At 53.6% G+C, this 27,630-nt stretch overlaps 1 protein-coding gene across 1 annotated transcript in view; it reads left to right on the forward strand.

The window, feature by feature from the left end:
* Positions 1–27,514, forward strand: part of LMX1A (LIM homeobox transcription factor 1 alpha) — a 42,689-nt gene extending 15,175 nt beyond the window's left edge. Inside the window, exons 4-9 of the mRNA XM_005528679.3 lie at positions 19,603–19,835; positions 24,397–24,566; positions 24,721–24,798; positions 24,904–24,973; positions 25,095–25,268; positions 25,868–27,514. Of these exons, the coding sequence (XP_005528736.1) occupies positions 19,603–19,835; positions 24,397–24,566; positions 24,721–24,798; positions 24,904–24,973; positions 25,095–25,268; positions 25,868–26,028 (886 nt within the window). The 3' untranslated portion in view covers positions 26,029–27,514. The remainder of the gene's footprint in view (positions 1–19,602; positions 19,836–24,396; positions 24,567–24,720; positions 24,799–24,903; positions 24,974–25,094; positions 25,269–25,867) is intronic.
* Positions 27,515–27,630: the final 116 nt, after the last annotated feature.

The raw sequence follows: 27,630 nt of genomic DNA on the forward strand, positions 1-27,630 counted from the left end.
GGACAGGACCTTCCAGGATACCTCTGGACAATATTCCCTCGTTCTCCTTGCCTTAACACACGGCCCAGTAAGGAATTTATCCCTGCTGAGTGGAGAAGGGATTAGGAAGGCAGAGGTGAGGAGTGCAGGGTCTGTCGTGATGAATAATCAGTGGTGCTGCTGCCTGCTCTGTCCCATGGCTTCCAACCCCCCACAGGAAATGGGAATTCCCAATGGGAACAGCCTCCCATGGTCTTTACCAGTAAATAAATGTTTTAGGCCCATCATTGTTTCAAGGAATTAGAAGGGACTGTTCAGGACAGGCCTTTAAGTAAGAATTAAAGGTTTCAGATATTAATGGGCAATTGGCCCTCACCAGTTCTCTTGTTACACAAATGTTCCATTTATAATTTGGGCCCGAGCTGGGATGTGCTGAGAGATGCTCAGGCTGCAGCCTGCACACGGGGGTTAACGTGGTGCTCTCTCCTGCCAGAAAATAATAAAAGCCAGGGACTGTCTAGGGATTGTGCATGAAGGATTAGGAAGAGGATATGCACGGGCCTGTCTGCAGCTGGTTGAAGTCTAGTGCAGAGGGGTGAGCCTGGAAATCATTGTTTTCTGATGGCTGTGAGGGGGCCAGCATGGAAAGGGATGTCTCCTAAAACCTGGGGATCTCCACAGCCGGCTGATGTTTTCAGTGGGAGGCAGCGAGTGGATCCTGTCTCCCTGAGAGACGTCTGTGCTGGCCAGGAGGGAGGAAGCACTGTGGTGTGGATGTCTCTGCCTCTGCTTTCCAGGTGTTGCAGTTGTTCAGCGCGAGTGGAGGATGCTGAGCTCAAGGGGTGGGTTTTTTTTTGGAGTCAGTGGAACATGCTGGACTCTGGGGAGCAGAGTTTAGGGGTTTTCTGAGCTTGCTGGGATCTGAGGAGCAGGGTTTTCGCTGTGAATAGACTCTGTTGGACTCCCAGGGATTGGGTTTTTGGTCTGAGCAGAGGATGCTCCAGGGACCAAAGTTTTCCACCTTTCTGTTCTCTTTCGGATTCTGCTGGGATTCTGGCTTCATCCACAGTATTATCTGTGACCTTTTGGCTTTTGAAGCCACGAGTCCTAAAGTCAGGAAGTTCAGTGAAATCCTTGCCTTGAGAGGAAGAATGCAGAAGGGTCTTGTGTTTGTTTGACTTTGGTGCTGGCAGTGCTGTTCCCTGAAGTGGTCACCTGGAGCTGGCTCGGGAAGCTGGAGCCACAGCTCTTCAGGTTCGAGGGATCATGAGGATTTCCCAGCATCAGGCATCCACCCTTAAGGATTTACCTTTGCAACCACCACGCTGGTGGGAGGTGCCTGCTGAGATGGAGAGCATCGGAATTCCCCAGGGCAAGTCAGGCCTTTATGGCCCTCACCCAAGACAAGCACTGGTTGCTTTTGTGGCAACTATTAATTGCTTCCTGAATTTAAAAAGCATAAGCAAACTCTCTTGCAGGGGAAGGAGTTACCTGGCGCGTAAATGCTTTGCCATTAATGCCTGGCTGACCCTGAGGATGATGTGAGGACCAGAAGAGCTTTCAAAGAATTTACCAGAAACCATTTCAGGGGAGGTTGTGTGTTGTAAATCCTGGAGTAATGGGATGGAGGGAATTAGGTTAGATCATAGTTTGCAGAAACCGGGCCCGGTTCCTCATCGAGGGCCTTGAGATCCTCAGGGCAGCGTGGTGAGGGGAGGCCCCCACGTGTCCTTATCCAGTTTACAACCTGGAAAACGAGATTATCGCGGCGTTTGTTTCACGTGTGACACTGGGGAGAAAAATGGGGTCCTGTGACGTCCAAAGGTGCGTTGTAAAGCCACAGGGGTTCCTGGAGGAGCAGCCTGGGATGGGGCTGGGTCGAGGATGCACTGGGGTGCCTTGTAGCCTTTTGTGGGATTGTCTCGGGTGGTCCTGTGCCTCTGCTGAGCTCAGCCCAGCTCAGGGAGATGCTTCACAAAGATATTTAACTGTCAGAGCAGTGCCTGTCTCGCTTTCACAACCTGCCCTGGTGTATAATCCATCTCTCCTCTCCTGCCATGAGCCATCCTGAAGCTGTTTGCAGGTTTCTGGGGAGAACCCAGCCCCTCCTCGCCAGCTCCCCAGCTCGGGGACGGGGCTGCTGAGCTATTTCACAGGGAGATGCTGGCACGTGGGGCTGTTTGCTGCCTCCCCCCCTTCCAGCAGTGCCTTTCATTTGCTTGCTACCTCCTCTGCTTTGCTCTTCCTCAGCTCTCCCCACACCGGAGGGATGGGGCCGGGCCAGCTTTAGGGATACCGATGGTTTTTTGTTGTTTTTTTTTTTTTTAAGCTCTGCAAACAATGTTAAACTCGCTCTCATTTGAAAGGGCAGGTGTGGGAAAGGAGCTGTTTCGCCTGCAGCGAGAAAAAAAGACAACAAAAAGTCTTTCCCAAATCCAATATCTATGCAATGAGGGTACCGTGGTGGGAATTACACATCCTTCCATGGGGCAGTGCTTGCAGGGAAAGCAGTCAGAGGCCAGGCTGCCTCGAGTCCTAATAACAGTTTTGCTGGCTGCCTGGGGCAAGGCACTGGGGCTTGAAAGAGCAAATCTAGTGGCTGATATTTGTCTGCCTGTTAATGCTTCTGCAGCAGATCCCATCCCACTTGTCCGTCTGTTGCGGAATTGCCTGGCACACGCGCGGGTCGGGGATGTTTTTGGGATGCCAGCACCCGACAGTGGGGAAGGTGTAAGTCTGAATTAGCGTTGGGGTGTGTGTTTTTACGTTTCACCCTCTCCAGCAGAAGGACAGAGTTCAAAGGGGTTCTGGCATTCCTGGAATAGGAAATGGCAGGATCCACCCCGGAGCTTTTTTCTCCTCTTACCCAGAAGAGTCCCACCCCAGCCGGGAAGCCCTGTGTTCAGCTGGGTGTGGAAATGGGGATGGAAAAGTCCATGTGAGGACTTTTGTCCATGTGCTCCACTTTTCCTGCTGCTCTTGCCTCTTGAGCACGTGTGAGGTTGTGTTTGATCTGCGTCTGAGCTTGGGGTTTGTCTTTATTCTCCATTTAAAAGGGAGGAAAAGAAATTCAGGAGGCCCCGGCAAGATGGGCTTGGAGCAGGGTGGTTCTCCCTGCGCTGAGCAGGCGTTGGCGTCCAATTTTCTGTCTGGCTTTGTTAAACGGACCTGTGAACCCATTGCAAAGCCAAGATTGCAGAGGCAAGCACCCCGTGGCCAGATTGCAGGGTCTTGCTTAACCCAGCTCTGCTGGGCTTCTCCCCACAGTTTTCCTGGGAGGTCCCAGCTTCACCTTTTCACCAGTGAGAAGCTCCCCAGGGCGGCATGGCTGGCCCTGGGGGGCTCTTCCTTTTGGGGGCAGGTTTTAATCAGCCTCAGAGATGCTTTCTGTGGTACTTAGAGGTGGGATTTACCTCGTGGTGGTCACAAGGCAGTTTTGAAAGCAGTCCCTGCCTCTCGGGGGGTGGTTTGGAGGGACCTCTCCGTGCTGGCAGGTCACTCTTGGCGTTCTCCACCCCACGAGGCATCAGCCCACGAGGTGTTCAGCAGGTGACAGCATTAGGCTCCAGTGGTAACACTCTGGAAATAAGCAGGGAGAATCTGCCAGAGGTTGGTTCCCCACCCGAGGGCTCTGTGTGGCTTTGATTTGGGCTCTGTCCGTGCTCAGATGTTTTCCCTCCTGGTGCATTCCTTCCCCGCAGGCTTTCACAGGGACTGAGGCTGGCTTTGGCTTTCTGCCTGCGCATACACGGCCTTGTGAGCCTGAGGTGGTGATGTCACCGCTGTGTTCCGGCTTTTTGTGAGTCCTTCCCCACCTCTGCATCCCACAGAGGACTTCCAGGGATGGAGGAGTCACCTGAGGAGGGGAGATGCTGTAGAAATCAAGGCACGGTGTGCCACGCCTATCACTGCCCAACCATCCCTGCCTGGCTTTCGGGATCACCACTCCTAGAGGCAGAGTGGCAGGTGTGGGAGTTTTTTTCTGGGAATAGGGACAGAGAAATACAACATCCATGTTTGCAAGCCACTGGAGACATCTCTGAAGGAGGAGGAGGAGGAGGAGGAGGAGGTGTGGAGGTGCTTGGCATGCAGCTCGTGGAGGGACTGGGGTGAGTTTTGGGGGCTCGGGGTCCCCTTTGCACTGATGCTGCTGGGAGAGGCTGTCTTTATCTGGTGTTTCCCATTCCTTGGCTCAGCAGTGGAAGGTGAAGGGTTCCCCTGCCTGCCCTGGCTGTCAGCAGGGCTGTGCAGGCAGGACATGGGAAGGGAAGGAGAAGAGGATAACGCCCCAGCCGCAGGCCCTGGCCATTTCTGGATGAGTAGGTCATCTGGGTGTGGGAGGGGAGCTGGTGTCCAAGCCAGCCCAGAGAGGCTGGGATTGGGTGTATGTGTGATTTGGGGGAAAGTGAGAAGGGATTTCTTAGGCGAGAGGAATGCAAGTTTCCTCCTTCACATATGTCTCCTGTTCTTCCAGTTTGCAACAAAAGTCATCAAATTGCCCAAGACCTGGCAGCAGGGACAGCCTGAGAACAGCCCACAAATCATGGAAAAGCTTCTCCCCTCCTCCCTGCCTGCCTCCAAGTACTCAAGCATCAGGAACCACTTCAGTTCCCCTTTGGGCAATAAAACTCTTGCCCCTTCCCGATGTGGGGCAGCTGCACAGCCCAGAGCTCTGGTCCTGGTGGCTTAGAATTTGGGCTTTCCTTTGACCTGGTTGTACTTTTAAGCCCTCCAAATGCTCCAGGGAGGGGCTGGAGCGCTCAGACATCCGGGGTGACAGCAGCTGTTTGGAGGAGACACCGGGACACGACTGGTGTGTGACCTTCCTTGTCGCCAGGTGGTGGGGACAAGTGACAGTGACTCAGGTCCTGGTTGGCCTGCCTGGATTTTCAGGCACTGGGAGAGGAGACAGGGACTGCCAGGGATGCCCAGCTGGGCAGTTTGGTGAGAGGCAAAGTTGTGTCTCAGGATCAGGGGGGTTTTGATGAGCCCTTTCCTGCAGTCCTGCTTTTTGTTGGGCACAAACGAGCTGCTGGTACAGCAGAGCTGCAAAGATCAGAACAGCCTGTCTGAGCTCCCCTCTGCTTCTCATGGGGATGGGCAGAGTCCCTCCTGCCATGGGAATGGAGAGATTGGGGTTGCTGCTGGAGGAGTGCTTCATGCAGTTTTCTTGGTGTCTCCCAGGACACCCAGAGCAGTGTGAGACACCCCACCATGCTCCCCACTATGGATCCTGCCTGGTTCTGCATCCTGCTTTGTGCCAGGAGGTGCAGGTCCATGAGGATCCCTGTAAGAAAGGCGCTCTGGTTACCTCGTTTTGGCCATTTGAGTAATTATAGGATGTCCTTAGGAGGAAACAGTTCTACCCATTTCACTATGAAGTGTAGACTGGCAGTGATGCCAGGACTGGATCACCAAGGTGTCCCACCCTCAGGGTCCATGCTACATCCCATGTCCCATCAGACAGTTTCGGGGCAGCGGATCCAGGGACTTCTGTGATGAAGGAGACAAGGGGGGGGCTTCAGCCTGACAGAGAGCAGGGGCATCTGGCACATGGTGCTGGTCAAGAGAGGCTGTGGCCTGAGAGCTGGAGGCACTGTGGGGCTCTGCAGAGGAGGACAGGAATTGCTTCCATGTCCAGCTGGGCTGTGGGGGTCTCCTTTTGCAGCATGAACGTGGCCATCAGCTCCACACACTGACTGCTGTCCCCCTGCCTTGCCCACCCGGGGGGAAGGTGACAGCTCTGCCACCTCTCACCTTCCCATGTGTGATCCATGGGAATCCCTCCCCTCCCAATCCAGCTGGGAGCCGGGAGGGGAGGTGTTGGTGCAGTGGGGCTTGCAATGTGTGTGTGAGGGGAAACAGCTCCAGGCCAAGTCAAAATCAATTTAGTGGCTCTACTCGGGATATTGTTTTTTCCTGCAAGAAAAGCCCACCCCAGCAGGGTGCTGTGAGGTGCTGGTCCTTCTCCCACTGCCTGGTGAAGCCATGCAGGCTGTCCTGCTCCAGCCCCAGCCCCAGGACCTGGCTCACATGGAAGCAGGGGGCTGCTTTTTCTTGTTGCTCCCACACCGAGCCTCTTTCTGCTTCCCTGCTCCCGCCTTCCTCCTCCTCCTCCTCCCGCAGCATCTGCTCCGGATGTTTTTTCCCTGAACTGCAGAAGCTGCGTTTTTCCAAGCTGAATTTCCTTTGTTTTGTCTTTTTATTTTTTTTTTTAATTTTTTTTGTATCTCTCCAGGGTCCCCCTTCAGATAGCTTTGCTCCCTTCCATCCTCTCCAGTTTATTATCTTCTACCAGAGTTATTAACATGCTAATTAGTCCCTAATTGCAATTGCCAATGAAGATGTCAGACAGGGCCGATGCTAACCCTGATCCTTCGCAGTGCTAACCCTGATGCTTCACTGTTTTTCCCCGAATCCTGCTGATTCCTCTCTATCTCTGCCATCATCTTGGTTGCGTTACCTGGTTTGGTTTCACAGAGGAATGCTCACGTGTGAGATTGCTCCCCTAGAGAGCTGAGAACCAGCTCAGGGTGCTTTACAAACCCCCTCCAGGGCCAGGCTAGACGCTTTCCAGCTGGTCCCAAGGTTTTGTCTCAAAGGCTGGGTCGTGGCTGGCTCTCCATGGCGGCTCCCTGGGAGGCAGAAGGGAGAGGATTTTGGAAAGCTGAAGGGTGGCATTTGCCATCCCGCCTATACACTCAACCCTCTGGCTTCTCAGGCACTGTGCAAAGGTCTTCCATGCCTATAAATAGGCAGAGAGGTAGGCAAAGAGATGGGGAGATGGGATGAGGACAGGCGGGGAGCCAGCCCAGGCCGGCGTCTGGAGCTCTCATCGCCTTCGTGCGCACGAGAGGTGCAGTTTGTTCCGGCCACGCTGTTCTCAGCAGGCAGGGTTTGCCCCCGCAGAGCCTATTTTTGAACACAAAAGCCCCTGATCACCTCTTGGAGGTGCTGCAGAGAGCTGGGGACTGCCTTGTGGAGAGGTGTCCTGGCTCTGCTGCGGGACGCGGAGCCACGTGCTCCGAATAGCTCTGTGCAGACGTGGCCTGTGGAGATGAAATGTGGCTCTTGACCGATTGCGAATAAATCAGGGTCAGCAGCTTGAATGCTGGCCAAGAAACCCAAAGGGATAAAATATAGCCTCTCCACAGACTGTTAGCAAACAGCACGTGGGCTGAGATCTGCTAGATAAATTTATGCGCTGTGAATTGTTCACCCAGCTGTAGTGGAGGGATGGATGGACCCACGGAGAACTAATAACCATATGTGGTGGACATGCCTTCGGTGCTGACCTTTAGAGGGTTCAGCAAGGCTGGGAGGTGGCACGGTGACGTCCTCTTAGGGATGCCACCGGGAGGGAATGGGGCACATGTGTTGCTCGACGCGAGGGAGGGGGATTCAGGGATGTCTGGGAGACGGGCTGGCAAAACAAATTACTGCTGCTGACCTTGGTTTTCCCATCATGTCATCTGATTGAGGAGTGGATTGAGGGTGGATACCAAGAGTTTTTGCCTTTGCTTTGTCGTTTCCAAGCTGGTGGGACTTGCCAGACCGAGAGCTCCCATTCCTGGTGCAGCCCAGGGAGATCAGTTTAAAATGGGAGGTGGTATCAGGGGAAAAGCGAAAAGGTGGGATTCTCACCCAATTCCAGGCTGTGGACACAGGCCCTCCATCACCCATTTCAGGTGAAATTCTGGGAGCTGGCAGCACTGGGTGCTGCTTCCTCCCTCTTGTAGCCAGAAAGGGGAACATGGCCTTCGTGTTGGGATGGAAGAGCCTGGTGGCAGAACCAGCTCCAGGCAGGCTGACTCAATGAGACTTTGGGCTCAGCTCAGCTGCTTTAAGCCAGAGAGATGGGCCTGGCCCCAAAGCACGGAGCCAAACAAGCTGCAGAGGAGCACAAGTGGTTTGTGGCTGGTCCCTCCTTTCTCTAACCAGGCTCATGCTTCCCACCCTCCACCCCGGGATTGCTGGATGTGTGCATGCTGTCATCAGATGGGACTGGCTCATATTTGTGTGACAGCATCTTATACATCCACGGCTCTGTCCTGGCCTTAGCCCAGCTTGCTGGGGTGACCTGACCCCCCGTGGGGGGTCACTCACCCAGCTGTGATTCAGAGAAATGCGGGAAAAAAATGTATTCCCCGTTTTTGGGGGGGGAAAAGCATTTTTCCCTGATGCTGGGCCAGTCCTGCACTCCGGGGCTGGCTGGGCAATCTGCCTGCCCTGGGCTGCAGGAGATGTGGAGGGGGATGTGAACCCTCCCTGCTTTCTGGGATTTGTTTTGAGACTGGGACCTGGGTAAAGAGGCTTTTTCGAGGCTGGGCATCCTGGGAATCCTCCCTGGGATTGAGCAGTGGCTGGCTGTGCCCAGCATCTCTCCTGCACTGCTGCAGCAGGGTGATCCCCTCTCCTGCAGACAGGCTGGCTGATCCGTGTGCCACCTCCTCATCCATCAGCTGCCCCTTGCCCCTCTCCTGCACCCCCTGCGCCTTTGCCTTGGGCTGTGACTTTTGACACAGGCGGGACACATTTAACAGCGCGCTCCCAACGCTTTTGCAAGCGGCTTGTGAGCCGTGGGGCTGTGCCACAGCTCCTGCTGGAGGGACACCAGGGCCACCCCAGTGGCAGCTGGCAGAGGATGAGAGTCACCAAAGGCTGGTGGCTCTGCGTGCGAGGGTGAGGGATCCCCGCCGTGCCTCGCACCGCCGCGCAATTCAGCCGTCTCGTTTGTTCTCTTTGCGTTTGTTTGGACTTCAGCAGAGCAAAAGCCAGCGAGTTGTTAACGCTGTTTTATCCACCAAGGTGTCTTTCCTTTCTCCCCGTGGCAGTTGTAGATTTTTACAAAGCCTTTGAAGGAGGTCCCAGATAAAACCCGGAGCAGTGAAGTCTGTGACGAAGTGTGACGAGGCGCTTGGGTTGGATGTGCCTGTTTCTGTTTTTGGTGGGGCAGCTCAGAAAAGCCCAGCACTGCACAGGCAAACCCTAAAGACGTTTTGAGGCAAAACCTTTATTTTTTATTTTATTTTTTATTTTATTTAAAGGCTGTGATTCAGCAAGAACCTGTCATCTGGTCAGATCTAACCTCCTACCTGGACACATTTCTGGTTGCCGTGGGTGGAATTTGTGACACTGCCACTCTGGCAGTGGACTCCCATCCCACTGGCACATCCACTTGCAGGGAGAGCCTTCTCCTGAATGAAGGCGTTGGGATATCTTCTGCGAGGGGTTCGCAGCTAATTGGTACAATCAATATTTGTTTTGCAAATGCAATTGGAGGGAAAGAGGGATTGAGAGCGCCAGAAATTCAATTGACCTGTAAAAACAGATACGGTGTAAAGGGAATCCTTCTCCTGCCAAGCAAATATTTAGAAAGGAGAAGCAATAAAATGAATAAGCAACAAAGTAATATCCTGCCTCCACGGCCGCCGGAGGCTGCCGGGAAGGGCTGCTGCCCCTGATGCTGCGATAACCCTGAGCAGACGAGTGGCAGGAACCTGTTTCCTAGAGAAAACGTGTTTGCTTTTGCCATCTAATTCATCAAAAGCTCATCCCGCTGCCTTGGCAGCGCTGGGACCTGTCTCAGGTAGCCTGGCAAGCTGGGCACTGTCCCTGTACCCCTGCAGCCATGACTGTGGCATAAAGCCAGTGGTGGCACAGGGGACAGGGGTGTCCCTGCACCCTTGTCTCCTCTTGTAGGGGTCTCTGCTCTTTGCTGCCACGTCCCTGCTCAGCCTTCTCAGGTGCCTTGGTGATGAGAACGCACTGGGGAGGGTTGTGGGTGCTGTGGGGTGAGGGGTGTGTGGGAAAGAGCTCCTGTAGTTCCTGCCTGGAAGGACATTCCAGTGCTCCAGCACTCCTTGGTGTGAAAATCCTAATGGTTAAGGAAAAAAAAAATAAAAACAACAAAAAAAGCCCACATGGTTTTAGATCAAAAAAGCTCCAGAAAAACGTTTTGGGTAGGGAGTGGTGAGTTGGCATCCAGCCAGGGCTTTGGCTGGATGGAGCAAAGCACCCGAGTCCCTCTTTGCCAGATGGCTCAGCACCCCTGGGCACAGCCCTGCAGTGTGACCTGAACTTGGGCTCGTGGCTGAATTCAAAAATCTCTGTGTAAAACTAAGGTTTTTCAGAAAAAAAATCCCTCATGGACACATATATGTATACACACACACACATATATATGTATAAAATAGAGCAAGGAGAACAAAGGAAAATAATTTCATGTGGAAGCTCTTAACCAGCTCCAGTTCTGAGCATCTTTAGGCCACTTTGGAGCTTTTGGAGCATCTTCCCCCTGTGATGGATATTGACCCCTCTGATTTGGATTTGAGATATCTTGTCATTTACTGGCATCAGTTAGAGCTTTTTCTGGGGGGCTACTGGAATCACCTTAAAATCCATTCACTACACAGAAATCAAAAAGAGTTTTTGATTTGCATTGGTGTATTACTGAATTTTCAAGAGAACATTGGCTAATAATACAAACTTCTTCAGACTGAAGAGGAAAAATCTCTAGAGAAGCTCAAGCAAATGTTGAACTCTTAATAGTAAAATTTTCCTGAGGTTTTATTCCTCTTATTTTAAGACTGAGCCCCTCTAGGATGCTCTGTACCTCCCAGAAGTTGATGCTCAGGCCCACGGAAGGCAGAGCTCTGGTTTTCCACACGTGAGATGTCATTTGGGAGCAGATCTCTTGCAGGGATCACGGAGGATGAGCTGCTGTCCCTGGCTGGACTGGCTCCGTGTCCCCAGACCACTGATGGCATGAATTCCCCCCAAGTACCATCACCTGTTATCCCATCCCTGTCTCGAGGCTGGAAAACACACCCCAAACATTTGTTTCTCCCAAAACCCCATCCTGATAGCACACAGGAGGAGAGAGCAGCAACATGAGCTCAGCGGAGCGAGGAGGAGGCGGGGGGAGAAAAAAGATGGCTTAAATTTAATGTCTTTTTAGATGAGTATTTCCATTCATTCCAGAGCATATTCCTCTGGCATTTCCAGCACGAGTAGTTAACAAACTTCATGGAAACACATGTTATAGTGCTCTCTAGTGCACGGAGCTATGTATGAAGGATGCCTCTTCTGAGATATCTCGATGCGAGCGCAGCTTTTGCTCCGGAGCCGCCTGTTAGCCACAACAGCTGCTTCCCATTGTGGAAATGCTGTTGTGTGAGGGGGAAAAAAAACCGAAAAAAACCCCTCAACCCCATCCCAACAACTTGACAACACACGCTAGATGATATTTATGCAAAACCCTGCGCGAGGGTGAGGGAAATAAAAGATAAGGCAAGAAATAACCGGGGCGGGAGAGCGCTATCTCCCTGCCGGCAGCGCCCGGTGCGCTCCCGCCGGTCTCTGTTTGCCGAGCTGCTCCCAAGCAGCTGGTCCCTGTGTCCGACTGAGTTTACTCTGTTTAGCTTTTATACAGCCCAGCGATTTTTATGGCCACCGGAGCGCCGGGAAGCTCCACAGGATATTGGCCGCCTCCTAATGAGAATTTGCCGCGTCGGCACGTCGGCGCAAACACCCCGTGAATTTTAAACGCCTGGGAAACGGCAGCTCCTGCAGCCCCATCCTTGGATGCTTCCAGAGTCCTTGGGGGGAACGTGGGTTTTCTGTTTAATAAAGGAAAAGGCAAGCCTTGATTGTAGCCTAGGAGACTCGGGAGCGGTCGAGGCTCCTGGCTGCACCAGCGCTGGCCTCAGTGGTGATGCTCCAGGAAAGCTTTGCAAAGCCCGGGGAGCCCACGCTGCCCTGGGCAGTCAGGGATTTGGGGGGGTCCTAAAGGTGAGGTTGGACTTTTGGGTCCAGGCAGGTGTTGAACTCAGTCACCTGGATTTGTCTGATCTCTTTTTGAACCTGCTGGTACAAGGTGAAGGTGAATTTATGGTGTCACAGGGGAGTTGGGGCTGGAAAGGACTGGAAAACTTCCCAGTCCTTCTTCTTCTTGGAGCAGGGCTCGATTGGATGTGGATCAGGTTGTTTGGGGCTGGAAACAGTAAAGTATTGGCTGTGCCCAAGGAATGAGATTTGTCTGTTTGATCTGAATGGTTTTCCTTTTCCTCTCCTTTCCTCTCCTTTCCTCTCCTCTCCTCTCCTCTCCTCTCCTCTCCTCTCCTCTCCTCTCCTCTCCTCTCCTCTCCTCTCCTCTCCTCTCCTCCTCTCCTCTCCTCTCCTCTCCTCTCCTCTCCTCTCCTCTCCTCTCCTCCTCTCCTCTCCTCCTCCTCTCCTCTCCTCTCCTCTCCTCTCCTCTCCTCTCCTCTCCTCTCCTCTCCTCTCCTCTCCTCTCCTCTCCTCTCCTCTCCTCTCCTCTCCTCTCCTCTCCTCTCCTCTCCTCTCCTCTCCTCTCCTCTCCTCTCCTCTCCTCTCCTCTCCTCTCCTCTCCTCTCCTCTCCTCTCCTCTCCTCTCCTCTCCTTTCCTTTCCGTTCCTTTTTTTTATGTTCTTTGTAACTCTCTTTTTGAAAATCAGAGTGGAAAATAGAAAGGCTTAATTTTGCTTTGTGTCTGTATTAATTTTCCATCACAGGAGGTTTAAAAAAAAAAAATCAGAAACAAATATAATGACTTGCAAGAGGAGTACATTAATCTGGAGATTGAAATCTGGGGAATGAAAATAGCTCCTTCCCCCACGGTGGTACAGCACGTCAAAAAACCAGCGTGTGTGTAAAATCCCCAAGGGGGTAGGAAAGCCAGCCTGCAGGAGGTTTTAGCCAGGATATCTTTTTCTTGGAAAACAAACAAAAAAACCCCCAAAAAAACCAGAATAGTTTTCAAGATCTTCACATTTTTATCCACCAAATGAATGACATGAACAGCGTTTCCTTCTCTCCTGGTTGTTCCTGCCCCTCTCACAAAGCCAGCCAAATCGGGGTGGTGGCGGCAGCAATGGCACATCCTCTTGCTCCTGGTGACTTCGCTTTTCCATCATTTGCCTCTCCATTAATCTCAGTACAAACAAAGGCTCTGAAGAGACAAGCTGAAAAGCTCCTGGGGGTACGTTTAAATCAGTCCTTTCTAATAATGTCTGTCGACCTCTCTCTGGAAGCACTGCTCCCCAAGGAAAGGACATGGAGCTGCAGCAGCGTGCTGAAATATGGTGGGGTGTAATTAATTCTGACCTCTGGCTCCCGCTCACTCACTCTCAATATTAAATTTGACTAGTGATATTGTGGTTTTTCAATTATCCTTGTTTTCTTGGGGGCATGGGGAGGGGAGGGGGGGGGTTGAGGGGGGTCGCTGCTCAAAATTCAGCTTGGTGGGAGATGCATGGTTTGGATGCAGAGCTGCTGGGCTGTGGGCTGCATTGGGATTGATCCTTGGGTTGGCTTCACTGGGATGGCATTTGGGCTTAGATGTGGTATTGTGTGTGCCTCTCCCACTCCTACCTGCGTCCCTCCTGCCTCCAAAACGTGGTGCTCCATCGGTGCTGGGACCAAACTCCCTGTCTGATGCTGTTATTGAGGGTGGGAGGACACAAAAAAAGAGCAGGCCTTCAGGGAAATGGGGAGAAAAACCAGCATTTTGGTCTTGGCCTTTTGGCCTTGCCCAGGAGATCACTTTCTGGCCACTCCTGCAGTCGAGCAGAGGGTTTTTATCAGGCTCCTGGAGCGGGGACAGAGCCATCAGCTGCTGGAGGACCTTGTTGGTGAAAGTCTTATTAGTGTGCCCTTGATCAGCAATGGAGCAACACAAAACAGCCTGGGAAGATATGCACTTGCTCGACCTTTTTCCTTGGGCTCAGGGAAGGGTTGCTGGTGTGTTTTGGCAGCGGCTGCTCGCTGGGAAGGCTTCGTTTGTCTGTTTACTTAACCCCATCATTGTAGCAGTGCCCCTGTGTGTCACGCCGTGGTCTCTGGAGGGTCCAGGAGGTGTTAAGTGACCACTTTTGGACCCCATCCAGGAGTCAGGGGCGAAGGTGCCCTTTCCTGGGAAAGCTTGGATAGTTCCCATGTAGCAGGAGGAGGGATGAACAGCCCAGCATCAGCCCCCTCTCCTCTGTTCCCCCCGCTTTCCCTCTCTGCCACCAGCTCCCCAGCGTGCCCCTCATCACCCCCGTCCTCTTTGTGGGACCAGGGTGGGGACATGGGGCCTGCTCAGCTACCTGCAGAGCAGGAGCTCCCTCAGGGATGCGTGGTCCATGCATGGACCCCATAATTTAACCTCTTCAAAGCCTCTGGGTCCCCGGCTGGGGCTGCCCCCTCCTCTACACCTCACCATCCCCATGGTGGCTCTGCCTTTGAGAGCAAGCTGTGCTTATTGGCATCCTCTGCCATGAGGGGCTCTCCGAGAATGCATGGAACAGTGGGATGCTGGATGGGGTAGAACCGCTGGGTTAGGGCCCTGGGAGAGCTGGGTTAGGTGAAGAAAGGCCAAAAATAGGACTCTCAGGCTTCACCTCCCTTCCTCGCTCTCCTCAGAGCATACAGCCACCAGCCAAGCGCTCAGGGGTGAATCTGCCAGAGGCCAGATCTTGGCTTTTTGGACTCTCTGCTCCCTGTTGGCAGCAGCAGCTCAGCTGAACCCCGGGCAGGTCGCACCCCAGGGCCACGGAGGCGAGCTCTCATCAGCCCCTGGGGTGAAATAAGCCCATTTCAGCCCGGTTGCCATGTCCCCTCAAAGTGTTGGAAGACGCATTCAGGCAGCAGGAATGAGAAGGGCTTGAGTTTGGGGGGGGAGGGAGGGAGGAGAAGGGAAATTAAAGGAGGGAAAAAAAAAAAAAAAGGAAAACGCCACTTGCTGCAGAGCGAGCGAATTCTCCAATAAACCTGAATCTGCTGAGAATACATTTTACAAACATGCAGCGAAGTTGGCTGCTTTTGTTTGGGCGTTTGTTAAGCATTAACTAAAGAATGCCATGGTCCAGCCTGCTCGGTGTGAAACCTAATTCTCCCCCTTTCTGGAGCCATGGCATGGAGTGCTCAATTTTTTTCTCTCTGTAGGACTGCAGCCTTCTGGTACTCCAGCCAAAAAACACTCATATTTTAGCAAGCTTAGCCCCGGCCCCGTTGCCAGGCAGTAAAGCGAACACTTGTCCGCCTCGGGGTGGGGGGGGGGAGGGAGCTGGGAGACGGGGAAGGGTCAGGAGAAGAGCCCCGGGGAAAACATCCCTCCTCTGTCCCACTGGAGAGCTCCCTGAGGGCTTGGGGTGCACAGGGAGGGAAGTGAGGGCGGCTGCTGGTGCTTTCCTCCATCAGCTTGGGAGCCTGGAGACACAGAGTGGGTTTGGAGGTGTTTGGGATGGTTGGTGCGGAGTTGCCCTCTGGGTTGTGCTTCCCATCCCCAGGATGTGCCAGCCCTGCTCTCCACGGCTCCAAGATGGGCTCAGCTCTTTCCCAGCCGCTCCCAGGGTCTCAGCACCCCTCCTGCCAGGGCCAAGGATCCACGTGGTGCCCCGTGGCTGGCAGCTGGGGGATACCCTCACTGTCACCGTCCCCCTTCCTGCTTGGCCATGGTCCATGGCCTCTGCCTCCTCCTTTGGCTCCACGAGGGCCGGAGCAGGGACAGGGTGAGCCCAGGAGCAGCAGCAGGGCAGTGGCTCATTCCCAAGCCACGGGTGCAGGGTTGACAGCAAGTGGCATTTTTTCCACTTCCAGCCTCTAGAGGACCCGGTGCTGATGATGCAGTGAATGAGAAGATGACCAAGTGCCAAGACAGCTCAATCTGGCACCCTGTGGCTCATTGCTGGCACTCACCACCGGCCTCCTCCCGCGACCCTTGGGCCCTTGGCTCATCCCCACACCAGGCTCATGGCCCTGGTGGCATTCATCACTTGGAGATGGCTCTGAGTGGCCAGGCTGGAGCTCCCAGCACCTCCAGACGTGTTCCTCAGGATCTGCCGTGATCCCGCGGGGTGGGCTGTGCACGCGTCTGCGCAGGCGTATCGGAAAACCCCGCATCCCTGCGGATGGTGCCAGCGGGGGATCACCAGGGGCTGCCCCTCTCACCACATCCCTGGTGCGGGCAGGGAGGGAAGCAGAGCCTCCTCACCTTCCCTGCCGCCCCAACCCAAAGCTCCGCGCGGCGATTGAGATTTGTCCGTCACGATTTAATATCGGCGCCCCGGGAGCCTCGGCGGGGCCGCGTTTGTATGCGGGGCACGCAGACAGACAGCAGCCGGGAAGCGCCCGTCAATCACGGCCCCTTTCAGCCTGACACCTCCGAAGAAAGGGGGAAAGAGGCGGTGGAGGCTCCGCTGGGAAAGCATGGGACACGGGATGCAGCATCCCAGAGGTGGCTTTGGCCGTGTGTCGGTGTTTCTTTGGGTTTCGGTGATGCTGCGTGGATGGGGAACACCAAAGGAGAGGTCTGGGATGCTTTGTTGGGGAATAGGAATGGCATGGAGAGGTGGGACTCCTTTTGGAAATGCCCAGATGTTTTGCTTCAAGATTTTCTAGAAAGCCACCACCAGCCCCTTTTGGCTTCAAAAATGCAGATTGTCTTCCGAAAAAGACCTAAACTTAAAAGGCAAATTAATGAGAACAAGAGCAGGAATATTTTAAAGATCAGACACAAAAGGCTATGTGTGGTGATAGAAATTGCTCACATCACTACCTTTTTGTTCCAGCTCCTCCCAAAGTCGAGTGTGTTGGTTTTATTTACAAATGCTCACTGTCAGTGCTTCAATGAGGTGTTTATTGAGCTGCTGATGGCAGCCTGCTTCTCCATCAAGCATCCCAGTGCTGAGCAGGGCTCCCTGTCTGGTGCCCTGAGCACTTCCCACCTGGCTGAACAAACCCAGTGCTGCCACTCAGGCCTGGCTTAGATTTGGAACCACAGGTTATGGAGGGGGGAAAAAAACCCTACTGAGAACCTAAAGCATCCCTAAGATGCCAGAAGTGAAGCAGGAGAGAGCTGGGCATGGAGCTGAAGGTCCCAGAGATCTCTCCAGATCCAGGCTGGTGTATCTCAGGCTAAAATGTTAAATTAATTCTTAGACCTGGTGCTGCAAGAAAATTTTCCTTCAGCCCCATCTCAGGCTGAGCAGGGGAGTTCCAGCTGGGTTATCTGTGCAGGTTGTGCCCTGTGTGGGGCTGTCCCCAAAGGGCAGCATCCATGTGTGGGGCTATCCCTGTGTGGGGTTATCCATGTGTGGAATTATCTATATGAGGGGTTATCCATGTGTGGAATTATCTATATGAGGGGTTATCCATGCAATATCCATGTTATTCCCTGCTCCCTGCAGAGTAGCTGCTACAGTCTGGGTCTCAAGGGAGTTGGGACTCCAACAAGACCCTTTGCACTCTCTCCATTACTACCTGTAATTTTTCTGCCTGTGACCTTTTAGTGCCTGAGGTCTCAGTTTATTGTGTGTTTATGAGGAGCTCTTTATGGTTTCATACTGTGGAAGAGGTTTTATGTGGATTTCTCTGCAGCTCCCATTGCCCAGGGATGGGGGAGTCCTGCAGTGGGCAGTGAAAGACACCTGGACTGAACAGCATCCCTCAGCGGGAGCTGCTTTGGAAATAAAATCGTTTATTCAGCCACCTAAGAATGGCTTTAAGTGTCTGATATCAGGCAGCCATTTACCTAAATCTCACACCTTCCTGCTGTGCAACACGCTTTGGGCTTGGAAACATCCACTGCTGGCTTGGTGCTGCTGTGCCTGGTTGGCAAAAGGTTTGTGGCTCTCTGATGAGTGCCTCGGAAACAAATTTTGGGCACACTTGTTCCTGGATGGCTGTAATGTAATATCTTATCAATATTTTATTACTGAGAGCAGTTGGTAATCCCAACAGGTAGGGCTTAAACATCATTTAAACAGGATGAGAATGTGCTGCCAGACGAATACAAATAAGCCTCCACTTTGACATAAAAGAGACATAATTAAAAATGAAGCGACTACAGAAATATTAACGCGAGCCAGTGTACGCTGGAGCTGGAACAAGGAAAAAAAATGACCCTTCAGAAGGGATGCTTTCAAGGGAATACACATCCCTCTCTTCCCAGGGCATTCTTAGGGATGCTGGAAATACATCTTAGGGACGGGCAGCTGTCGGCAAACTCGGGGAATTAAAGCTGAATGTAGAGAAATAAAAGCTACTAATGGCAATACGTGGAATTATAAACTCCCTAACCTCTGCATTTTATTTGGTGATTTCTCACTTTCTGTGGTGACGGCAGCGTTTTATAAAAGCTTTATAGCACCCCTTTCCTTCTTCTTTGGGAATGCCACCTTTTGCTGAGCCTGGCCTGGATTTGGCTGGCATGGGGGAGAGTGTTGCACCAGATCCTTGTGCTTGCCAAGGCTTTTTTGGGGGAAACCTGGGAGGGAACAGGCGCTTTTTCAAACGATCCCCATTTTCTGATGGTTTTCCCGTGAGGGTTTTGCATATATCTGGTCCCCTGCTTGTCAGAATGGGGCTGATTCAGCACATTTCCTTCCTATCTGGGTTTTTGTAACAGCCATAAGAAATAAAAAAAGGATTGAAAGCTCGGAGGTAACCTCTGCAGGATGTGTGCTGACTTTTGACTTCTCTTTCTGGGCCAAAGTCACCAAGACAGGGGAATAATAATGTCCAGTTCCCACAGATATTTCGGACGAGACTGGGTAAACAGTGTTTTTTTTTTCCTATACTATGTCCAAGCCAAGAAGTCAAATATCTGGGTGTGGCAAAGAGGTTCTGGTTTGATACCTTCAAACATCTCTCTTGGTGATCCCATTTACTGAAAATATCTGGCCCTAAGGTTAATTCCAGCTGCCTCCAAAGTGCTCTGAAGCCAACACTGATCCTGCCACCTCTGCTCTCCTCACCTCAGTTTCCCCCATCTGTAAATCATTGATCATTCTCAGTAGGGACATTTAAACTCAGAAAAGCTCTGATCCAACCTAAACTGTTATTGCTGTTGTTATTATTATTATTGGCTTTTAAGTCTAAAGCCAGAGTCTTGAAACCTGGGAATGGTTTAATTAGGGATGCCTCAAACGCTGTCACATCAATGTCAAGGAACAAGCTGAGCTTTTCCTTTTCCTTTTGACGCGTCAAGTCTTCAGTCTGTCACTGGCATTAACCCCAGGGATGCTGCCTTGGAGATTTTTATGATATATTAGACATTCCTGATGTGTTTGCAGGTGGGGATGGGGTGACCCAGGCCAGAGGGATGGGGTGGTTTGTGGGTGAGGGAGGGTGGGGATGCTCTCTGCGGGTGCTTGTGGAGAGGCACAGATGAGCTCCCTGACCCCACTGCTGTCTCCAGCATCTCCTTGGGTCCAGGCATGAGCTGGAGGGAGGTGAGATGTGCAGCTGGCTTGATGAAACCCGTGTGGAAGTGGTGCTGTCTTGTGGTGCTGGCGGTACCTGGGCTGTTGGGTTTGGTACCTTTTTTTTTTGTTCACCTGGAGCATCTGCGATGTCGGGCTCTTCATCACTTGACCATATATCATAGCCAGCACCTGGTAAGCCCCAAAACTGCTAAAGCTGACCCAAAAGCAGCATCCCCCCATCGGCACCGGGCGAGCGCACGCGTCCGCCATCCCCGCACCGTTGTCCCCGGCCCCTCAACGCAACCCCACACCCCGAGGGGTGCCCGTGACCCATCTCCCCACCGTGGGGTGCCCCATCCCTTGTCCCAGCACCCGTGGGATGTCACAGCGGGCTGTCCCCTTGCTTGTCCTGCAGGCTGTTTGCGGTGAAGTGCGCGGGCTGCCTGGAGGCCGTGGCGCCCAGCGAGCTGGTGATGCGCGCCCAGAAGAGCGTCTACCACCTGCACTGCTTCTGCTGCTGCGTCTGCGAGCGGCGCCTGCAGAAGGGCGACGAGTTCGTGCTGAAGGAGGGGCAGCTCCTCTGTAAGGGCGACTACGAGAAGGAGCGGGAGCTGCTGAGCTTGGTGAGCCCGGCTCTGTCGGATTCTGGTAAGGGGCCGCCCGCGCCCGGCGTCTCCCTGGCTGGTGCCGCTCCCAGGCCTCTGGAGGGGTCTGGAGGTGAGGTTTGGGCTCGCTGCCCTGAACTTCTGCCCTTTGGTCTGAGGGGATAAGCTCTGTAAGCACCATTGGATCCTCCAGCAGATCTCTGCCGCCTTGGTGGTGAGGGCTTGAGCAGCGAGCTCAGCAGTGAGGGGCTGCGGGGCTGGAGGATGCTCTGTGGACCATCCCACCCCATAAGGGATCGTTCCTGTAGGGGTTTGTGTTCCTGGCGTTGTCCAGGGGGTGTGCAGCTTCCCTGGGTGTGGGAGGGAGAGCTGGCCGCTGACTACCTCGGGCTAAACCTTTGTCCCACCCCCGTGCCTCACTGTCCCTGCCTGGGGCTCTGGAGAGGCTGAGAACAAGGAGTGAGCTGCTTCTGCTGTAGTCACCCCTTTTAAGAACAAGGGGAAACTGAGGCACAGAGCTGAAACGTGAGCTGGCAGCAGGGAGTCTGCAAACCTCGTGTCCCCAGCAGCTTCTGAGGCTTCTGATGGCCAGGACCAGCCTGCTGACCCATCATGGGGACACTGTGGGGACACTGCAGAGCCGAGGGGTGCTGCAGGAGAGGTGACAGTGGCTGGAATCCTGCTCCAGCCAGGGTGTCACAGCCGGGTTAGGCTGCCCAGAGCATCAGACCAGCATTAAAATAATCTATCTGCAGTCAATGCAAATTAAACCCAAATGTTTCCCAGGAAGACAAATTTAGTAAGAAAGCCCAGCACTGGGGACTGGGAGGGTGGAAATGATCTGATGATCTGCTAGCCAAAATCCTCCTGATAACACCATCCCCACAGAGCCCTGCTCCTCACCAGTCTCTCAATTCCCCTTAAAATCCCTCACTGGAGAAAAATCTGCTTTATGGAGGGAAAGGATTTACCTTTGAAATTCTCTGGAAAGGGCTGCCAGCAACTCTGGGGAGGGGGGGTGGGCAAGTGGGGCTGCCTTTTCCCTGCTGGAGCAAAGCATTGGATTTAAAAATAGTAGAAATCAGGATCAGGAGTGTGTTGTTAAAGTGTGAAGCCTGGACACAACAAAGCCCAGTGCTCTCTGTCACTGGAGTGCTGTAGCTGGGAGAAGATTTGTGAAGGGGTGAGGATGGCTTCTGTAGAAGATACGGAGCAAAACTTGCCCAAAGCCTGTATTTCTCTTTAATACTGTGCTCCTCTGTCCTGCAGCGCTGCCTGTGTGGGTTCTGCGTGAGCTTTGCAACTCTGCTTGCCCAGGACAAAAAAAGTCCTTTGCAATTAACGGTGGGGATGTTTAAAAATGAGAGTGAGCCCACGGGAGGAGGTGGCTGGGGGGAGCTGGTGAGTGATGGTGCAGCACTGGAGGAGCTGGAGAGGCAGGAGTGCAGGAGGATCCAGCACTCTGGGGCTGGCTCTTCCCTTAGCCCTGGGAAAGTCCTTAACTGATTGAAGAATTGCTATTTTTTTCCCCTGTGGGATATGGAAACCCTTTTCAGTTCAAATAGGAACCAATGAGGAGATGTCACGCAGAACAGAAAGCAGATCAGCCACAATGGTTTGGGTTTGTTCCTAGTGGGGGAAAAGGGCAGTTGGGGAAAGGTTGGGGAGCTGTTCCTCCCCATCAGCCCGTGGTCCAGCCCTGCTGCCAGCAGCTCCGGCCAAACCAAGAGCTTCAGCTTAGCAAAAACCTCCAGGGGAAAGACTTATTTTGGTGGAAACTCCAGCTGAGACCTGAGGGATGTGAAGGGCCAGTGTGGGAGTCAAAAGGGCAAGGCAACCCCTTGGCCGATCAGAAACCTAACCCAAAGCCCCTGACATGGCCTGGCAGCCTCTGACTGGGGGGTCCCAGCCCTTCTCCCTTCCCATCTCCCCACAGACCCCATAGCTTGGCCCCACCACCATCCCTGGCTGCTTTTGGTGGCTGCCAGCTTTGTCTTGGGACGTTGCATGGCTCTGGGGACAATGAGACAGCAGGGCCCAGCCCAGGTACCCATCCCCTGTGGATGCCCAGTGTCTGGTGGCTTCTCCCCGTCCTCCTGCATCCCCCAGACCCCACCGCCCCCCACGCCAGGAGACGCAGAGCGGCATCCCCTCTCCGGCACCACCACCACCAGCAGCAGCATGTGATGAGCTCGTCCAGCCTCTCCCCTGTCCCCCCCCCCGGCTGCTTTGAAGCCCCCCACCCTCTCTCCCTCCCTCCCCCACACACCAAGGGCCACTTTATGAGAAAGCGCAGATAAAAAGCGAGCCATATGTTGTCTGTAATCTCCCAAACCCTCGCTTCAATTACTGCCTCCCCCGAGCCTCCGCCGCCCAGCCTAAGTAAACAAGCCCCTCTGAAAGAGGACCCTGCTTTCCAATTAAAAGCGTCCTAACGTTTCTCCTCTCCCTAAATCCTCCTGAGCGAGGAATGTCCTGGCCCCGGCGGCGGGATGTGGGCTCGCCAGGTCGGACCGAGGGCACGCTGCACAATATCCATCGCCCCGGCCCCTTCCCAGGTGACGTCAGGGGCAGCCCCAGACACTCATTAATTTCTCCCCCCTCCTCAGTGGGGAAAGGCTTGAAAGGGAGAGTTAATTAAAAGTAATACCCCGCCAAATCCGGCTTCACTTTTCCTTCTTTCCCTTTGACACTGGGAGGGATTTGGGGAGCAGGTGTTGGCGGGGGGAGGGCTTGGAGAGGCTGCTCTGAGCGGGTTTTCCCCCCTTGAAGTGGGTTTTGAGCATCGTGGACTCGATGGAGCCCATCAGCTCTGCCATGCTGAGCTCTGCCCCTCCTGGGCTGGAGGGGAGGGGGGTGCTGACCTCACCCTTGGGTGCAAACGGGTTCGGGCACCAGTTGACGTTCCTTCTCCCATGACTTGTAAAAATCTCTACTTTTCCATCAAAATTAAACTCCTTCAGCATTCAGGAAAGCCAGCAGCTTGGCAGAGCAGGGACCTGGCACTGAGGAGGCAGCAGCCACTGCTCATATCCCCATCAGAGGCCCCACAGCTTGGGCCTCCCCTCTCTGGGGTTCTGGGATGCCAGAGGGTGGCATCCCTCGGGCTGGGACATGCAAGGAAACAGCAGTTTGTCTTTCCTGTTGGTGTGGGAATGTCATGGATGTGCTGTGAGGGGAGCTCAAGCAGCAGCAAGGCTCTGATTCCCAGATTTCTGATTCCCAGGGGACAGACCCAGCTCCTGGCTGTTCGGGGACTGCCAGCATGAAGAGCTCTCCCTGTCCCATCTCTCCCAGGGCATGTCCATCCCTTCCCCTATCAGGGAAGATCCCTGTGTTGGCTGGAACCCAGGAGAGAGCCCAGTAGTGTGGACAGGAGAGGTAACTGGTGCCTGAGAGCATTCTTGCTGCTCCACTGGGATCTTTGCCTCCCCTCGCCCTGGAGATCTGCTCCAGTCTTTCCTCATTCCCACCTGGGTTGGATAGAAACCTTTCTGGTGTGTATGATCCATGTTTAGCTCTTGCCATGGGGTTGGACCTGGCCTGTTTTCACCCTGAGCCAGGCTCACACTCCCTGGTACATCCCCATCTCCCAGAGCCACGGCAGCCCTGGCGTGGACTTGGTTCAAGCACAGCCTTGCATCCGTATCAAACCAGCACCTCAGCTCCATTGTCAATTCCCAAGTGAACAGCGCAGGAACTTGCTGGAAAAGGCTGTAAGTGATTTATAGCTAGCCAGAGGGAAGGTGCTGTCAAACCTGCATCACAGCAGTGGTGAGCAAGCAAGGTCATCAGCAGTAAATGAGGAAGAGGCATTGTCCACTTCCCGCCCAAAAGCTCCGTGCTTGAGTGGTGGAGGGCAGCAGGGAGATGCATCCCAGTGCCTGGGAATGCAGTGGAGCAGCACATCACAGTGAATACCTGAGGGGTGAAGGCTGAAAGACCCTGGCCTTCTCTCCAGGGAGATTTAAAACTCCACAGAAAGAAGGGAATAACAGGCAGGAAGGTGCTGCTTTCTATGTATGAATACAAGTCCGCTGTAAAGGGAGTTGTCCTCCATGGTAGGGGAGGTCAGGGGGTGTTTGTGAGGGGTCTCAGAGCATCCCTGATCACCCTGACCTCCCCCAGCCTTCTCTGCCTGGGCAGAGGGACTCAGTCTCTGTCTCCACCTGGGCTGTCCAGGGGCACACACCAGTCCTGACGACTGCTGGTCCCTCACGTGGATGTGATCTGTGTCTGTGTCCAGATGTGCCCCCAGCTGTGGCCTGGCTGGAAATTCCTGTGAAGCAGGCAGAGATCTGGCTCTGGTGGAGGGAAAATCAGCTGTCCCAGGGTTTCACACTGCAGCTGCTCACACTGTTGGGCAAAAGAAGAACCCAAAAGCACATCTGCTGGCTGAGAAGTCAGCAGTAGCTCTCCCCCACACTCCACTCTCTGAGCTGCCATAGGGCAGCCAGTCCCAAACCTCAGCTTCTCCCACGTACTCGGAACAAGATCCCCACCAACACCAGCTTGTTTTAAATCTCTTGGATTATTTTGACCGTGCTGGAGATGGCGTGTGCCGCCTGTTGTCTGTAAAGGACCTGCTTTTTTGTCATCCTTAGGCAAAAGTGATGATGAAGACAGCATCTGCAAGTTGGGCCAGGCCTCGGGGAAGGGCACTGAGGATGGGAAGGATCACAAACGGCCCAAGAGGCCACGGACCATCCTGACCACGCAGCAGCGGAGAGCATTCAAGGCATCATTTGAGGTCTCCTCCAAGCCCTGCAGAAAGGTATGGGGAGAAGGGCCCCAGCTGCCTCCAGCCCTTGGGGATGTCCTGGGTGCTGAGCATGGACTTGGCCTGCTGAGCATGATCTGACCCTTCCTAAAGTGCCCCTGACAAGCTGAGTGGGCTGAGAGACGCCGCTGTCACTCTTCTCCCCCAGGTGCGGGAGACGCTGGCAGCAGAGACGGGGCTGAGCGTCCGTGTGGTGCAGGTCTGGTTCCAGAACCAGCGAGCCAAGGTGGGTACAAGGGGTGCCAGCATCCATGGCTGGGGCTCCCTCCCTCCTGGCTTTGGCCAGGGGGATGATTTCATTCTGGTTTTTTTTCCCTTTCTTCCCTCCCAGATGAAGAAGCTCGCCAGGAGGCAGCAGCAGCAGCAGCAGGACCAGCAAAACACGCAGCGCCTGAGCTCAGGTACTCCCCCCCAACAATTTGGGTTTCCCTATTTCCCAGCCCTCTCCAGGCTTCCCAGCGGAGCTCAGCCACCCAAAAAGCAGAAGCCATGACTTGACCTTACCTTGATCTTATCTTGCAGCCCAGACAAACGGCGGGGGCGGCGGCACAGGGCTGGAGGGGATGCTGAACCCTTACACCGCTCTGCCCCCGCCCCAGCAGCTGCTGGGCATGGAGCAGAGTGTCTACGGCTCAGACCCTTTCCGGCAAGGGCTCACCCCGCCCCAGATGCCTGGAGACCACATGCACCCCTACGGTAGGGCTCTGGGGATGGCCTCTTGGCCTCCTCTCCTTCAAAGAGATGCTGGGTTGTGGTGGGGTCCCATCACCCCTAAATACTTCATGCTACTGATGCCTGTTTTGGGCTTAGTTAGAAGTAGAGGCCAAAGTTAAAAGGATAAAAGGGGATATATTTAATGAAGGGCCTTCAAGTACATTAAGGGCGGATGAAGCCTTTTGGCAATACCCAAAATGGATGGTCATGAGTTTTTTGGACAGTTCTGAGTTTGGTCAGTTTGCATATGAAGGATTAATTCTCCAATTACAGCTTCAGGTAATGAAGTCATTTACCCCCAGTTTGTTCCTCCCCAATTCACTTTTGTTGATACTTTTCAGGGCCTGAAGCAGTAGGGCGTTCTTGAGTCTCAGGCCTAGAGGAATTGTTCTGTCTGGCCAAAATGTGGAGACACTTTCCATGGAGTTCAGAGTTATGTACCAGTGCAGTACAGGATCTGAAAAATAGTAAAGCTAAAATCCTAAGGCATCACTGCAAAAGCTGGGGGTACCAGGCACTGTCAAGGTGCTGGAGGAGGAAGCAGGCTCTGATCCCCTTCTGTCCCTTCCTTGCTTCCCAAGGTGCCGAGCCCCTCTTCCACGACCTGGACAGCGACGATACCTCACTGAGCAACCTGGGGGACTGCTTCCTGGGCACGGCAGATGCAGGGCCGCTCCAGGCACGAGTGGGAAACCCCATCGACCACCTGTACTCCATGCAGAACTCCTACTTCACCTCCTGAGCGCAGCGTGGTCCCCCCAGGAGGGGCCGCAGAGCTCCCCGGGGCTGGGAGGGAGGGGGGCGACGCTGCTGGGACGCCGTCAAATAATGTTGTAGCTTGGGATTCCCAAGGAGCGAGTTAAGTTATGGGTTGCATAGTTTCATGTTTCTCTTAGAAGCCTAGGATTAGGGACAGGAGTGGTTTTTGCAGCTGGCTGGTGGATTTTCAAATTTCAGAGGGGGAGACGCAAATTTCTCATTGCGGCAGGGGGAAGGGGGATTCTCCCGTAGGAGCATCCCAGCGCTGAATCCCACCTTTAGGAAGAGCAAACTGCCAGTCCTCATGGAGAAAACCTGCAGCATCTGCTGGCCTTTGAAATTTGGAAGGCTGACAACGCTTTGGGGAAACACGAGGGGAAAATGTCGCCGCAGGGGTTTGTTTTTTTCCCCTCCTCTCTTCCCTCAACCAGTTTGAGTGCCCGCTGCTTAAACATAGGGACTTTTAAGATAGATGTTCCCATGCGAATATAGAAAGCTAGAAACCCCTAACATTGCCCCTGTTCCTGAGGACGGGGCTGTGTGTGTGGATGTGTGTGTGTGAGGGCATGGCACGCGTGTTGCGTGCAGAGCCGTGTGGCCGGGAGTGTTGCGCTGCACGGCCACACCCGCCAGATTGTATCAACAAAAAAAAAAAAAAGTTTATTTCTAAGTCTATCAGAAATTTACTGTACAGCAAAAGTAACTTTATTTTCAGTGTGAACCATATTTAAGGAAAATACTCAATGCACTTAAGTTATAAGAGGAAATAATTTTACTTTTTATAAACGTTATGTTTAGGTTGCAAAAGCCCAGTGGCAGGGAAGGGACATCAGTTCATTTCAGGCGACAGGTTTGGGTTTTGGGGTTGGTTATTTTTGGTGTTCTCAGGTTGCCCCACTGGCTTCGAGGTGCAGTTGAAGCACAGAGCGGAGCTGGGTCCAGAAACCTGCTTTTTGCCAGCAGATTGATGGGGGCAGCGTGGTGGCCAGGTCCTGTCCCCGCTGCTGGACATGTCCAGGAGGTCAGTGTGGGGTGGACATGCTGGACATCCCAGCCCATCAGGGCTTAGCCATGCTTCTCCACCTGTGACCCCATCCCATGTCCCCAAATCTGGGTGCTAGGCCGGTGTGAGCTGGTGTCCTGACACCGGGAAACGCTGCAGCCCAAGGAAGCAGAAAGGAGGGACAGCCCTGCCTTTCCCACCCCACGCTCAGCTTCGTCCCTGCCAGAACTCTGGGAACCTGGGGAAAGTTCTCCTTGGGGTCGAGCCTCCAGCTGGCCCTCACCTCATCCCCACTCTCGTTTTCATGCGTTGTGTCCTTTTGTGCTGCTGTTCACGAGCGATGTAAGCGACAACCCGTAGAGACGTGCAAGTGACTGTGAGGCTCAAAACACTGGCTCGTCGCCGCCGTCCGGTCTGACACTGAATGTAGCAGGGTCTGGAGATGGCTGATTTTCTGACAGCACTGTCAGAAATCACGCACCAAGACGAAATTAAAAAGACAAAAAAAAAAAAAAAACCCATAAGTAAATAAGAAAAAATCTCTGTTGAAGAAACGAAAAAAAAAAAAAAAAAAAAGGAAAA

The sequence above is a fragment of the Pseudopodoces humilis genome, chromosome 10 (assembly GCF_049639895.1).
Source record: "Pseudopodoces humilis isolate 2021_Gansu_Grassland_sample_001 chromosome 10, ASM4963989v1, whole genome shotgun sequence".
Taxonomy (NCBI): Eukaryota; Metazoa; Chordata; class Aves; order Passeriformes; family Paridae; genus Pseudopodoces; species Pseudopodoces humilis.